At 48.3% G+C, this 16,340-nt stretch overlaps 1 protein-coding gene across 1 annotated transcript in view; it reads right to left on the minus strand.

The window, feature by feature from the left end:
• The window catches only part of LOC147724340 (uncharacterized), a 29,206-nt gene extending 26,944 nt beyond the window's left edge, over positions 1–2,262 (minus strand). Inside the window, exon 1 of the mRNA XM_086918024.1 lies at positions 1,276–2,262. Coding sequence (XP_086774150.1) covers positions 1,276–2,262 — 987 coding nt within the window. The remainder of the gene's footprint in view (positions 1–1,275) is intronic.
• Positions 2,263–16,340: the final 14,078 nt, after the last annotated feature.

Consider the following 16,340-nt stretch of genomic DNA (forward strand, 5'->3'; position numbering starts at 1 on the left):
TCCCAGCCCCAGATTCACCAGAGCCAACCCAAATACTGCCTTGAACTGGTATTGAGACAGGCAATCCCCGTTCTCATGGACGAAAAGAGCCGACCCCCCCCCCGCTGGGCGTCGAGCCAGGTATGCCTGCATACGGGATACGGGGCAGGCAGCTATCCCTGGGGCTGGCCGTAACTGGATGTTGACTCCTTTTCCTGTTTGGTCTGTCTTGGACCGTCTCAACCGCAATACCAGGCCCGCCGGGGTAATGGAGACATCCCTGAGCTGCAAGCCCCCCCCCATGGTCAATTCTGGAGGCCCCAACAATCTCACCAAGGCGAAAGGCCCCATAGAAGGCCAGGCAGAAGGCCGCCCCCAGCATGATCCCCTCAAATGGTGACTGGCAAACAACAGGCAGTACCCCCAAAATATCAATCAAGGTCGGGAGATCCAAAGGCCTACGACAGTCCTGCCGTGACCCGTCTAATCGGGCCCAACCCGCTAAGGCCTTCCTAATCAAGAATGAAGCCCCAGGGTCCCGCTCCCCCGCCAGTTTAGCAAAGAAGCCTATCGCAGCCAGGGAAGCTCTAGCATAGGACACTGTTTTGCCCTTATCCCTCAGAACCTGTAAAAAGGCGTACATCGTTTCAGTTGAGAAGACCCTCGCATCACCCAACTGTTCCACAAATGCTTTGTAAACATTAAATTGTGACTGATAGGCACTTTTGGTGCGATCACTCAGAGCGGCACCTACCAGGCCCGCTAAAGCGGGGCACCAATTTTCCACAGTGACGTAGGGAACGGCGTCATGCGCTCTTCCGCCTGCGGGTGGAACCTCCGGAAGTCCTGCAACTTGGAACGAGACAAAGCGTCAGCAGCATGGTTATCAACACCAGGTATATGCGCAGCCTTAAAAGTCAAATTCAATTTCAAGCATGCCAACACCAACAGCTTCAGCAACCTAAGCACATGCGGGCAAGTCGCCCCTTGTCGGTTAATAACCTGAACCACCGCCATGTTATCCGACCAAAAGGTCACTGCCCGGTCCCTGAAGCGATCTGCCCAGACCGTAACTGCCACCCAAATTTGAAAAAGCTCTAGGAAATCTAAATTCTTCGTCAGTCCTGCTGCGTGCCGCTCCGCTGGCCAGATAGCCCCGCACCAGGAAGGGCCCAAGATCGCCCCAAATCCAACACTCCCGGCTGAGTCGGTGTATAGGCCTAGCTCAACACTGGACACCGGCGGCGCGGGCCACACTACCCGCCCATTGAAATCTGTCAGGAAGTCTCGCCATACCTTGAGGTCATCCTTAACCCTTGCTGTTAATCGCACCCGATGATGCTTCTGGGTGAGACCCACCATCGCTCTGGCTATAGACCTCGAGAAAGGGCGTCCCATGGGGATGATGCGTAAAGCAAAATTTAGCTGACCCACAAGAACTTGTAACTGATGTAACGTCACCTTCGGACACGCCAAGGCTACCTCAATGGCTAGGGAAAAGGCTCTTACTTTATCCATCGGCAATCTACATTCCCCCGCTACCGTGTCAATTTCAATGCCCAGGAAGGATATGCACGTGTCCGGGCCGACTGTTTTGCTCGGTGCCAGCGGCACCCCAAATTCCTTCAACATGGCCACCAGCTGACTCAGGGCCAAAGCGCAGGCATCTGAGGACGCGGGGCCCATCACCATGAAGTCGTCTAAGTAATGCACCACATCTGTACATCCTGACTTTTCCGAAAACACCCATTGCAGCATGGAGCTAAAGGTCTCAAAGTACTTGCAAGAAACTGCACAACCCATAGGCATACATTTGTCGTAATAAAATTGCTGTTGGACCTGAAAGCCTAGCAAATGGTAATCCTCTGGATGCACCGGCAACAAGCGGAATGCTGACTCAATATCGGTTTTCGCTAGCAACGCCCCCCAGCCTAGCTCCTTCACTTTCTGAACCGCGGCATCAAAGGACGAGTACGTCACTGAGCACACTGCCGGGTCGATGGCATCATTTACCGATGCACCCTTTGGTGCGGATAGATTGTGAATCATACGGAATTGTCCCGGCTCCTTCTTGGGCACTACTCCCAGAGGAGAGCACACAAAGTTCTCCCATGGAGGAGCCGGGAACGGGCCTGCTACTCGGCCTAAGGCCCGCTCTTTTTCCACCTTTGTGGCCACAACTGAGGGATGGGTCCTTGCTGAAACTTGGTTCCTACATTGACTAATAGGGGGAACATGAGACGCTGGGATACGAAATCCCCTGGAAAAACCCTCAAACAACATCCTCGCAGCTGCCCTGTCCGGGTATCTGTTCAACCAAAAAATCATCTCTTCAATATTCACTGGAGTAGGCAGTTTAGGCTTGGGGGGGCTTGACATCCTTAGGGGCTGTACCCCCCCGTTCTTTGGATTTCTTGTTGCACCTTGGTTCGGGATGGGACGGGTGACCGCAGTAGGTGCAGGCGTGTCTAAACTTGCACTGCCCAGGGGGCCATGTGCAACCTTTGCCATTGAATGCCCAACATGTGCCTTTCTTCTCGCCCAGCCCTCCCTGGGAAGTCCGAAAGGGCTGCCTCGCCGGATGTTCCCTATTGCTTACGCTCTCTAACCAAGCATTGACCTCAACCTGGTCCCAACAAATGGAGGGGGTTTTCCTCCTTCGCCAAGCGAAACTCCCTATCGTATGTGCGCCAGGCTGACCCCCCGTGAGTGGCGTGAGCCTTTACAATCTTATTAGTATAAAACACCAGTGGAATCGCCAACTCTGGCCTCTTTTCCAACAACACTGAGACATAGACATGAAAGCCGCACAACCAATTGGTTATTGTCTCCTCTATCCTAGGTCTCCGCTCTCGGAAGGAGTGCTCTTTCCCATCCCTGTCCTTGTAATCCTCGTCTCGCCTCTTCAGCCTGATAAGGGAGAATATATCTACGTAGGCGCCTTTCCAAATCTTCTCTCGCATTTCCATACTCACATGCATAGCTAACATCCCTGACTGAGAAAGCACGTTCCCCTGACTAGTTCCCACCTCGCTGCTCCTCAGTGTAGCATCGCCAGGCTTACCTCCTGTAGATGGCCCCGCTATCGCTGTCGTGGGGGGCTGGGCTCCCATCGCTACACTGGGCAACGCTTTGCGTGACTCGACTAAGAGTGCCAACTGCCTCTGAATATCCTGCAGCGCACACTGTTCTGTGGCCTGCGGGGGAAACCCACGGTGCCGCCGCCCCCGCGCTCACTCTCTCTAATACTTTCTCCGGGGCGGATAATTGGCCTACTAATGTGGAAACTGACGCCAGCAAGCTATCTAACGGATCGCCAGCGGCTGCCACTGCGGCCACCGGCTGCGGTGGGAGTGGGGCCGGAGGGACCGTGACTAATGGTCCCGCGCCTCCCGGAGCCAACGCCTTCAGCGCCTCCCTTATCTCAGACAAAACTGAACCCACTGGGTCTACTGGCGTGGCCACATTCGGCATGGGATCAGAAGGGAAAACCCGCTCTGCATCTAACGGAGGTGTGGGGACGGGACCTACTGATCCCTCATCCTGTTTCCCCCTGGCAGGGCTAGGCCTACTCTTCGCCCCTTTCCTTTTAGGCTGCGCCTTGGCCTTCTTCTTTACTGGTGGACAAGCGGCCTTCGGTGGCACCCCCCTGCGTGGCCGCTCCACTACCTCGGGCTGCTCCCCCCGGGAAGAATCGCTCTCGTCCCCGCTATCGGGAGCCTCCTTGCTCAACTCCTTTAGCAGCAATTTCATAATCTGCGCTAATTCAGGTTCAGACTCCTTTCGCTTTTGTCCTCCCTTTTTTGGCGCCATGCTAACTATATCGCGCTTTGCACTACCTTGCTATAGCACCTAACGTGCCCCGAGTTCCCTGTTCCTGCACCCCTAAGCACCGTTCACGCCGCCCGGCAGGAGCCCGCACCACGAGTATCCCCGCACACAGCCATAAGCCCTGTAAGGCAGCTACACTCCAATCCCTTCCCAGCACCCACCGTGACTCACAGCTGCCCACGAGGCCCCCCGAGGCACTCGAACCCTTACCTGGCTATGCAAACGATGCTCGATCCTTCTGCTTCTCGAGTTTCGGGAAGCCGGCACGGATCACGAGAATGGCCAGGTGCCGGCGTGAGCAGTCAGGTATCCAGGAGTGATAGCGGGAACAGAGACCCCAGTCACAGGGAGTTGACCCTAAATAGTCCCAGAGTCTCCACCCCCTGACCCCCGGGTCACGCGATATCGCTGAAGCGGAGATGGGTCGGCCGGACGCCGATTCGGCCGTCCGCCCGACCAACCACCAGAGACCAGGAGCGGGCCGGGTCCGGAGAGGCCGGGTCCTAAGTGCGCGCGTCGTGATTCTCCGCGCTTGTCATTCTTTACTCTGCCGCATATTACAGTGTCAAGCAGGATGGTATTGCCACAGGATATACACAACCCACATAGAATCTACACACTCACAGGTGAAAAATGTGCTGGGCGCACAATAGTGTATTCCTCATCAGGAAAAATCGATTTTCTTATCGCCCTTTTGCCCCTTTTTCGATCTTAGGGGATTACAGTTTCCCTTATTTCAGGAGGTAGTATTATGATCTGAACATTTTTATCTTGACCTCTTTATTCTTCGCGGAAAAGTGACAATGAATGCCCTGTACTCTAAAGCAGCACGGCTGAAGCATATATTATTTATGGCACGTGATACTATATCATACTGGCTGTTCATCCATAATCGCTTTTATTTTCTAGTAGGGATTATGGATAATCTCCATGCCCTATTTTTACAAAATGCCCTATTTTTTACAAAATTGTCCGGCGAGACTTATGAGTGGAAGTCATAGTGTTATATAATTTCAAGACTGGACTGATTGTTCATAGAAATTGGGACTGTGACATATGCCAATTGATTTGTGTCATAACTGGTATCGATCTGACAAATAGAGTGCTCCGATGGCCTTTATCAAATTTGCCCTCATCCCCTCCATGAGAAACTAAATAGACTTCTCCCCCTTCTTGTTCTCTAATAGGGATTGATCCACTTGCTTCCATTTGAAGTAAGGTATGTAATGTGAATCCCGTTACGCATAGGAGCACTTCACTTGAGTGTGAAACTACACTGGCACAGGGTTGATTTCAATAGAAGATTTTTCGAATGGAGGCCCGGGCTTTCCTCTTATTTCACTCGACTCATCACCGGCACTTTTGGTGGCACTATATCCTGTTCAGGATCACCTCTTGATGTGTTACATCGATATAGATAGGATGTAAGAGTCCATACATTAAGACTACCGGATTGTGGTTTGAATAATAATATTATTACTTAACAAATGTCTTTGAAAGTAAATACTTCTTGATTTACGTTGCCTCTAAGATTATTAAGCAGAATGTACACAATCCGATACTATAGTAATAAACTGTAGTATGCTTGTGAACAATAGACTAGAGTTCAATTGCATGCTTCTTTATTCTTGCATGCTAATGTCACGTCCTCAAGCCTTCGAGGAAGTTTTCGTTCGCCACACAAACTCTAGACCTACGCACAACAAAGCCAGGTGATGTGTGGAATTGCATCCGGAGGGATGTTGTATGTACTGACGTACTGGCTCAATCAATCAGTCAATCATGAAATTTGTTTAACACGCTACTCACCCGGAAGGGTCTCAAGGCGCTGGGGGAGAGGGGTCCGTTACTGCTCGAAAAGCCAGGTCTTGCGTTGCTTCCTGAAGGAGAGATGGTCCTGGGTTTGCCGAAGGTGGATGGGGAGGGAGTTCCATGTCTTGGCTGCCAGGTAGGAGAAGGATCTTCCTCCGGCGGTGGCTCTGCGGATGCGTGGAACGGCGGCGAGGGCGAGGCTGGTCGATCGTAGCTGGCGGGTGGGCGTGTAGAAGGTCAGGCGGTTGTTGAGGTACTTGGGGCCCAGGTCGTGGAGGGCCTTGTGTGCGTGGGTGAGCAGTCAGAACGTGATCTTCTTGCTGACGGGGAGCCAGTGCAGGTCTCTCAGGTGCCGGATATGTGGCTGTGTCGGGGGATTTCCAGGACGAGTCGTGCGGAGGCGTTCTGGATGCGTTGGAGTCTTTTCTGAAGTTTGGCTGTGGTTCCGGCGTAGAGGGTGTTACTGTAGTCCAGTCGGCTGGTGACGAGTGCCTGGGTTAACCTCTTCCTGGTTTCGGTGGGGATCCATCGGATGATCTTTCGGAGCATGCGCAGGGTGTTGAAGCACAATGATGAGACGGCATTGACTTGTCTGGTCATCGAGAGGGAGGAGTCCAGGATGAAGCCCAGGTTCCGTGCGTATTAGTCAGTCGTGAGTATATTTTATCTTATCTCCAGCCCTGAAGAGACCGAGTGTATGTTTACTTCTACGAAACACGTGTCGGCTAGCGCTGTGTAGTTTCAAGTATTAAAGCATCAAGACCAACATGGCTTCAACTTTTCTTCTCCTTCTCATTATTGTGGATTATCTGAATTTGGACATACTATATGTTGATTTACGTGTGTGTGCACAGGGTTTGTATTTCTTTAACTACAGGTGTTGTCTTGTACAACAGCTTCTGAGGGGTTATTAGGGTCGCCCCTCTCCTCGTAGCACCACAGCATCAATCAAATTGCAAACCACATAGACAGGTACTCAGCTGAGCGCAATCACTCCCTCGCACGTAGAACCCTTTCCTTTGGCACTAAATAGTGGTAATACAGTGCTGATAGAAGCGGAATAAATGAGGAAGGAGGATTTCAGAGAAATGAAGATGAAATTCTACAGTGAAACCATCTGGCCCTGGTGTTTTACATAGTTTCAATGATTTGAGAGCCATAGAAATTATATTAATGTCCAAATTACCTTTTAACAAATCAAAGTCCAAATCTAGAGGTATAGGATGAGGGATAGATCAGATTTTAGTATATGATTTTTGGTGTGCTGATTTATGATATGGGATGTTTATGTATCTGGGGGTGTTTGCATATATTGTGGGTTGTGTAAATGTATTATGTGGTTGTATAACTGTATTACTTTGAGTGTCTCAAATTATTTTGATGAGTATGTTGACTTAAGATGTTGGTGACTATATTGTTGTATTATGGTGGGTGTTTGGGCATATGATTACTTATTTAGTAGCATATTATGCTGGGTGTGTTGGCCCATGATGTTGGCTCTGTGTACATATGGTGGTTGTTTTGGCATATGCAGTTGACATTGTGGATGTGTGATGTTGGCTGTGTTGATGTATGATGGTCATTTGGTGTTGGCTGTGCGGACTTATGTGGGTATATTGGTGTATGATATTATATGTGTGCAAGTTTGATGGTTGTCTTTATATATGATGTTGGTTGTATTGATGTATGATGATGACTATGAATTCATATGATGGTGAGTGGTCTGGTGTATGATGGGATGCCTGGAACTATGATGTGTGTATAGGCATATGATGGTGTGTGTGTGTTTGCATGTGGACATATGAAGGTTGGTTCATTAACCTATGAGAGTGGATATGTTGGTGTTTTGGTGGATGATTTTGTTTGTGTCGATGTGTAGTGGTGAGTCTCTTGAATAGGCTTTGCCGAATGTGAAATTAAGCAGTTTCAGGGATTTTGTGTTATGCTTGTTATGCAAAATTCAATAAATTATATAATTACACCACTGCATGTGATTATGTGCCATCTGCGATAAATATTTACTGATAACATAACAGAACAGTAGTATTCAAGCAGCTTTTGTTCCAAGTGTTATCTGTAAATGCGTCCTCAAGCAACAAATTGAAGCAAGGATACATTTTGCTCTTCAATATAGCATGAAAAGATGGATTTGATTTTTGTGCAGTTGAGCAAAATTTCATGTAATTTTGCTGACATTTTTTTATTACGCAAAAGTGAATCAAATGATGCTTGTGCACCCCTACTCTTGACTAAGGATGTTGGTTGCGTGGTATGATGGTGAATGTGTTGATGTTTAATTTTGGTTGTGTAGCCATATTATTTTAGGTGTGGTGAGGTCTAATGGTTGGTGTGTTACATTATTAAGCTGGTTGTGTTGAAGTAAAATTGTAGCTTTTTTGGCGTATGATCGTGATGTGTTATCATATACCATATGGTGGTAGAGAAGCTGGCACCTGGAGGTACTTAGTGAAGGTATGCTTACGATTGTGATTGTGTAGATCTATATTGTTGCTTGTGTTACCATCTGATGATGGATGATATTTGTTGCGTTTATGTATGACAGTGGTTTTGCTGGCATTTGATGATATATGTGTTAACACATGACAAATGGCGTGTAATGCTGGCTCTGTTGAGATAGATGATTGGTGTGTTGGCATATCATTTTGGTTATGCTAATGTAGAGTGTTGATATATAATGTTGGTTGTGTGGATGTATGGTGGTGAGTATATTGTGCATGATGATAGTTGTGTCTACATATGAGCAGGGTATTGGTTATGTAGACATGTGTATGATGTTAGTTGTGTGGAATCCTGATTTCCCAGGCCTATTTCAGTCCCTCAGATGCCCTACCTTGTGCCTGGTGCCCCTCTGTACCCCTGCTGGCCCCCTCTTTCACCCCAATCAACTGCAGCCATTCTTTGCAATGCATTGTCTCATCCCCATCAACTCGCTGCTCTTCTGCATGCTACCCCGCTATACGTTCTGTGTGCTGTCCTGAAGCGCTCTAAGTACCTTTCTGTGTACCTTTGGAAACTTCTACAGCTCCCAGTGTACCTCCTGAAGGACATCAGTGTATTATGCTTCCTTTGCCACGCAACCTCTATATTTCCACCTGCCTGCTGCAAACCCTCTGTTACCATAAGCTCACCTCCATACTTAACCGCACTCTACAGCCTTACTCTGTGCCACTTACCCCTTGTGGCCCTTTTGCCTCTAACATGTAACATTGATGAAGTCAATCAATCAATCAATCAGTCTAGCAAATATGCAAACAAAAATAAGCTAGACTTGTTGGCATAGCCTGCACTGTTTAATAAAATTCTCTTGTGGTGTGCAGTATCATTGGAAGATGTTTTTCTTTTTAATTGTTTCATACACCAAGTTCAGTTTTATAAAACACTCTTTCTTTATTTGTGCAAACTTTAGGACTGTTTCACAAAGGTAAACTAACACTTTTGTGTAAGTTTACTACTTTCTAGTATTCACAAACTATATGTGGGGCTTTATGACTTTATACTTATTGTGTGCAGAGTTCTCCCCCCAAATGCGGAGTCTCTTGGTGCGGAGAACTCTGCACAGATAAGTATACTGAGGGCAGAGTTGTAAAACTCAGCACTTAGGGAATATTGAAAAGCAGTAAAGTTTCACAACGGTGTAAGTGAATCAGGACCCTGGTGTGAGAAAGTGGTTTGTTGATAGGACTGACTTAATCAAATAAGGGTAACCATATATATATTCATTTATTAAATATTATGTGAAAATAGCACCAAAAAGTGCAAATGGTCAATGGTAGTCAATGGTCTTTGTAGGCCGGGGCCTAGACGCAATTTGAGGCTGATCATGATGGAGAGTGGACCGGACACAATAAGTTTATTAGCCCTGCTTGTGCCTGCAAGGAGAGACGTTTGAACAAGTTTCTAAATACCAATCTGAAATGGGACTTTGTCATTTCTTTAAGGAAAATGGTTTTACCACATAGTACAAAACTGGAGGCCAATCCGATGTTGTGAAATTGCCGGTCCTATACTTTTTGTGATCAATTTTCTCTGAAGGTCTGGGGCAAATGTCTTCAAAATCTTCTCAAAGTGCTTTTGGTGCCCAATCAACCTCATGATTATACTTCCAAGGCCATCAGAGTTCAGGAAAGCATTTAGACTCTCAGGGGTATATTCACAAGAATGTGTGATAACTACTGCAAGAGTAGCGTAATGCAACTTTCAACATCACAGCCTATCGCAGGAAAATTACCCCATGTCAGCGTGGAATCAACAACAAGGCGATAGCATGTGATAGACACCAGATAACGTGGCAAATGTCCACGTGAAAATCAATGCCAAGCCCCAAATATGCAATACCCAAATGCAAAAATCATGCGATGAGGCAAATCGCGGGACAAAAATCAGAGAAAACCAGCCACAGGCCTGCAAATCACTTGCGTCTTGTGGAAAAATGCACTATAAAAGAAAAAAAATAAAACAAAAATACCAATTCTAACTGCGTAGCACAATGGATGCAACCGGACCGACTGCAGAGGACAAGCTGAACCCCACAAGCCCCACGGAGGACCAGCATGGAACTCATTGTTCGGGGAAGGGCAAGGATAAGAGGAAGAGGAAGACGGGGTTCAGTCTGTAGGAGGACCGGATCATCGTCACAGAGGTCATAGGATACCATCAACAATTGTTCAGCACCTCCTCTGCGGCACTGGCAACCCAAACGGAAATATGGCAGTCCATCGTCACCAACGTCAATGCAGTCGGAGTGTCGAGGAGGTCACTGGAGGAGCTCTAATAAAAGAGAGAGGGACCCCAGAACCAATGGGGTAGGGTACCAGAACTGACTTTATGTCATAAAAGATTCCCTTTGGGCACCTTAATACAGAGACACCAATCCTTTCAGCCACATACACACATCCAATTAAAACATAGAGGCCTATCTATTGAAGCAATGTAAGAATTATAGTAACACAACTCTATAACAACAAATACATTCAGTTTGCACAGTTTATTTATGTAATCTTTTTTTTTTTAAAACCAGTTAAAGTAAAAGCATAATTAAAATTGGGAACACAGACAATATATACAGGAACAAATAATATACAAGAAATCATAAACACTTCCTGTTACTAAAAAAAGGAGGTACACAGTAAGAATTAATATTCCGCAACTGTGGGAATAATCCTTTAACAATCTGCATTGTACTTCTCCCTATATTTCAACGCGTTTCGATGGACACACTAAATTATAGCCGCCTTCATCAGGAATATATTAGCTGTCTTCCCAAAAGGCTTCTTCAAAGCAAAACTGCCTTTGAGTTGGGGGAAAAATGCCTCCTTCCTTGATATAAATGTCAAGGACACTGCGACATCAGGTTCCTAGTCAGACTTTACAAAGATGTACCCTTATAGCGTCTTGCTACTTGGTTTTAATATCCAGCCACAGTCAGCAGTGTGGAGATGGTGGCAGGAATTGGGGGCTTGGAAACAGCACAATATGACTGGACCCAACAGCAACAGGGTGAGTAACGAACAGGGACAGGGGGACGGGGGAGATGGGCACAATGGCACGCATGCACAATTATGTGTAGCACACTGCACACCCACAATGATTGTGGAACATGTCACTGATTGCCTTGGCACACTGCAGCACACATAGAAACGCCAAGCAGGTCTCTGTCCACAATGTGCACTAAAGGGCCCTCTCCATATCACCAGTATCACAACCGACCCATGCATATGTGGTGAATCCAACAAAGCAGCAGCTCTGTGACCCACACTGACTCTGCAAGTAGCAATGCATGCCCAATAGCATGGCAGCAGCCCAAAAACATGATATGGATTATGAATGGACATGGAGGTAGCCCAGTGCGTATCACAGCCGTAAAGGAGCAGGTCACACTCTGACACGTCCACATGCACACACAAGCCATGCCGTACGATGCACGCAGCAGACAAACGATGCACAAGGCCACAAAGTCTCTCAGAGAGCACATATGACCCAAGTCAAAAAAAAATCAGACCCCAAAAAGCACACAATTAAAAGGCACTCCCCCTCAAAAGAGAAGGCTACACGAAATCAAAGCTGCAGGGGCAACTCCCCCACAATACAGCACACACACATAGCAATCACAGAACATCAGCAATGACGGCAATGTGATACAAAGTGCAAAACCAACAGCATAGGCCACGCCTCACAACAGGTCCCGCACATGCGTAGTAACTGTCCACTCACATCTGGCATTGCCTGACACCGTGTGATGATAATGCACAGTTACTACCACACATCCGTCATGTAGCCGAAAAATACACTGACTGTCATCAAATAGCCAGCTCTACTACAATGGTGACAATGTACATTGGCATGCAGTCTGAATGTTAACTTCTGCAAATCTTCAACATACATGTGTTACTCTGTTAACCTGCATCTCCCCTTTCACATTGCAGAGGGACAAACAACACCTCCTGCAGGGCACACCACACCTCACACCATTGATGATGAAGAGCAGAACCTGCACCTATGTCAAGACACCCTCCAAAGGATAATGGACAGCCTCCACACCCCATCCCCTGGAGCAGGGCAGGCCAGCTGCCCAGAGGGGAGCCCACCACCTACACAGACCACACAGCAGGAAACACACACCACCACAGCTGTCTCCCAGCACTCCCCTGACCAAAACATGGAGTTCCAACAATATGTGGGGAGTTGCCAGGTGGAGTTGGATGAACAGCTGCGGGTGGGTTTCAAACTCGTGGCAGCCAGACTCAATGCCATACGTGGGTGTCTGAGTCCTATCAGGGACTACGGACACCCCTTGTACACACCATGATCCACCACAGACCTTGGCTGACCACGCTGGGGTCATAAATCTACTACAAGAACTGTCAGGTCACACAGGCATCAGCGATTACAGCACAGAGTTGGCACAGATGCAGAGGCTAATGGAGACCATGGAGCAGATGCAGGCTGGAAGTATGTCTCCCACGGCTGGACACCAGCGGGTAGTACTGGGAACTTCAAAGCCCTGCAGTACTTCATCTTGCAATTGCTGCCACTGAGCCGCTCCCAGTTGACTGCAGCGAGAACATAGACACATACAGCTCCAGCCCCTGATGTGTCTGTGGCACACAGTGATGCTGCTCCATCACCCTTGCAGTCTGTTGTGTAAGTGGCACACAGTGATGCAGCCATCACCCCACCACACACACCGGACACAGAACCCGTATCAGGGGAGTAAGAAGGGGATGGGAATTTCTTTGTGAGGAAGGAGGCAGTAGCATACAGCAATGCCATATGCCCTGACCCTGCCTGGTGATGACCTATGCATCATACCCTGGAAAACACATTCTACTGATCCCCAGAACCCTCAGCAACATTCACCCGGACCCCAACACGGACTCCCATTTCATCACTGCTGGCCAATAACACAGCAATCCTGCTGCGGGCTGCACCCTCCCACCTCCTAATCACTTCTCAATCCCCAAAGGACTGTGGTTTGCCCACCACTGGGCTTCCATGTGATGTGGGCTTGGATGGCCATGCACAGCTCCAGCCCCATCAATCACCTAAATGTGACTAAAACATTCTGAATCACACAGATGTGTCAATACTATTTTTACTCACGTATGGAAGAAAGACTGGATATAGGGACAATGATTGCACATGAAGGTACAACATGGTAACTGACATCTATGCGCATGTGTATCCCTGAGACACTTGGCAAATTGGATGACTTTGAATGTGAGTACTAGTGTGGCCCCGATGCACATCAACAACAATCTCACAAACCCCCAATGTAGGCACACATCCTTGTGTTGAATAGGGCTGTATGTAGGAGTGACTAATTTTGTAGCAGGTCAGGAGTGGTGTCCTACATCACATGTGACAACAGAACTTCACGACGCATATCTACTTACACACATCTGTCTGGAAACATTCTGTTATGATATATGACATTGCTCCACATGGTCAGAGGTTGAACACCATACTCACATCACTGAAGTCACGAAAGTGCACCTGTAGACCAGCACCTATCCCAAACTAATGTCTGGCTCACAGAGGTTGAACTTGCAAAAGGGACCCACCCCCAATTCACATGCATCAGTCAGCTCCTCACTGTGTAGGGACGATGCTCATTGTGGCACACGAGTGGACAATCAAATCAACACACCTCACACTTAGACACCAGTGGGGTGGCATAGAATTTATTGGGATGTGCGTGTCAATGTGGACGAGGCAACAGCCACACCAGTCAGGGACATGCTTCAGAAACTTGCATGCAGCATGGGTACTTGTCGAGGTTCAGGGAATGGTGGTGCAAAAATGTACCACAATCATCACGGATGGCAACGCTCTCAGCCCACCTTGCCCTGCTGGATGAGTCATGTGTTGTTTGGCATCTGGCCATAGCCCAGTGTGAGGGGGCTCGACTCACTGCTCATGGGATCTACATAGGGCTCTGCAACCGGAGTGCTCCGATTGTCTGCTCAGCTGACAGTGTTCAGGTGAAAGGGTCCCACAGGTTCACATGTTGTGCTACATTGCCATGTATGTTCTCTCCCCCAGCAGTGTGTCAAAATTGCAACATTGCCAACCGACGTTGTGTTGCTCCGATCATGGACCTGCCTCACCTTGCACAGGTGTGTTTACACACATGTTGTGCCACGCACATGCATTCAGAATCCAGACGATGGCAGACGTGTCCTCGGTTGTGGTGGGACATGTGAGCAATCCCCACGAAGCAACAAGTTGTTGGGACATGTGCTGTGGGTAACAATCGGATGTGGCTGCAGGGACATAGTTACTCGTCCTTGAATGCCCACGCTGCTTCATGTGCAATGTGTTCCAATAGTACGTCATTGTTGTGTTCAAGGAACACCAAGGTGAACCAATCCATTAAGTGGTCTGGACAGGTGTGCTCATCCCATGCTGTTTCACCAATTTGCAATACAGCCCAATAGGGGAGCACCTCTATCTGGTCACTGCACACAAGGACTTATGCAATCCCCCATGCACGACTGCCAATACATACGCAGTATGTGAAGGCATCCCATGCACGGCTGTCTCGGTTACATTCCTGTTTGTGTTCCAACAGAGGGCGCACACTCAAGTCATAATCCAATTCATCTACGGTTATGTTAAATAGGCAGACTTCCATTGTACACTTGAATGTGCATATTCAGCAGTGGAACCAGGGTTGGACGCAGGTGACGCAGGCAATTTGGAAGCTGAGCCGGTAATTGATCCGCAGCACTGCCAGTGGCCCTGTGCCCAGTAAATGCAGCATAAATGCACAGTAGAGTTCCACGTGATGGGGTTGTGCATGTCCCCGGTATGGCTTGCCATTGCCTTGGTGTGTCTCATGGAACCAGCACTCTCCTGAACTGCAGCAGTTGTGTAGAGGATATGCCACAGCTCTGAGAAATGATTCAAATGTGTGCGCAACGTTAGGCTGAATGGGTTGCTGTTTCTGTGAGTGTAAAGGGCATCCCATGTGGGGGTACCTCTGGCAGGGGCTTCTGTGTGTGGGGTGTGGATGATTCAGGTGGTTTAGTTGCTCTATGCGTGGTGTGGGAGTCATCCACATCTGTGACACTATACTATCCCTAGTCTGCTTAGCACATATAATTGTGTGTGATATACATAAGAAAACCTCTTGTACTAATGTTGGAAAATTATAGCCTAAAGGGTGGATTATCCCTTGAGGACTAGAACCCTCACTCACCCGTGGGTAACATGCTTCATCATATGGGTTCCTCCTCCCAGCAGGAGACCTGGTCCTGCTGAGGGCTACAACTCCCTCACTGTGAGGGAGGAGCTCAGGGATGTTTTATAGATGTTCCCTAGAGTAACTAGGATGCTAAAATCCCATATGTGAAAGTATAATGTGGTGAGGGCGCAGTGCAAAAAATATACATAAAGGTGGACCTAGTAGTGAACTAAAACTGCCTAGGAAGATGCTCTCTATGTACGTGGATTTCAAGTGGATGGGCACCAACCATCAACATCCTCAGTTCTTTTACACAGTCAGTCCACTTGGTATCCTTTCGTAGACTTAGCAGTGTTCTGAGGATGGATGGGTTATGAGCCAGCTTTGTAGAGTTCAATCAATCAATCAATCAGGATTATGTTAAAGCACGACTACTCACCCGTAAGGGTCTCAAAACGCTAGAGGTGGGGGGCTTGGGGGGTGCAGGTTCCATTCCATCAAGGAGGGGGTCTGTCGAAGAGCCAGGTTTTGAGGTTTCTTGCGAAGATTGGGAGCGATGTTGTCTATCTTAGGTGGAGCGGAAGGGCGTTCCATGCTTTGGCCGCGAGGAAGGAGAAGGAGCGGCCTCCTAATCTGGTCTTTCTGGTGCGGGGGACCTCGGCGTAGGAAAGCGGGGCTGATCGTAGGGTCCATTGGGGTGCGTGGAATTTGAGTCGGCTGTTCAGGTATGCTGGTCCGGTGCCGTGGAGGGCCTTGTGTGCGTGGGTGAGCATCTTAAAGGTTATTCTCGCCTCGACGGGGAGCCAGTGGAGTGTGCGCAGGTGCTGGGAGATGTGGCAGTGTTTTGGCAGGTTGATGACCAGTCTTGCGGCGGCGTTCTGGATGTTCTGTAGCTTGCGGGTGAGGTTTTTGTTTATTCCGGCGTAGAGTGCGTTGCCGTAGTCGAGTCTGCTGGTGACCAGGGCGTGAGTGACTGTCTTTCGGTGTTCGAGGGGGATCCATTTGAAGGTCT

This window comes from Lissotriton vulgaris, chromosome 4_1 (assembly GCF_964263255.1).
Source record: "Lissotriton vulgaris chromosome 4_1, aLisVul1.2, whole genome shotgun sequence".
NCBI classification, from domain to species: domain Eukaryota; kingdom Metazoa; phylum Chordata; class Amphibia; order Caudata; family Salamandridae; genus Lissotriton; species Lissotriton vulgaris.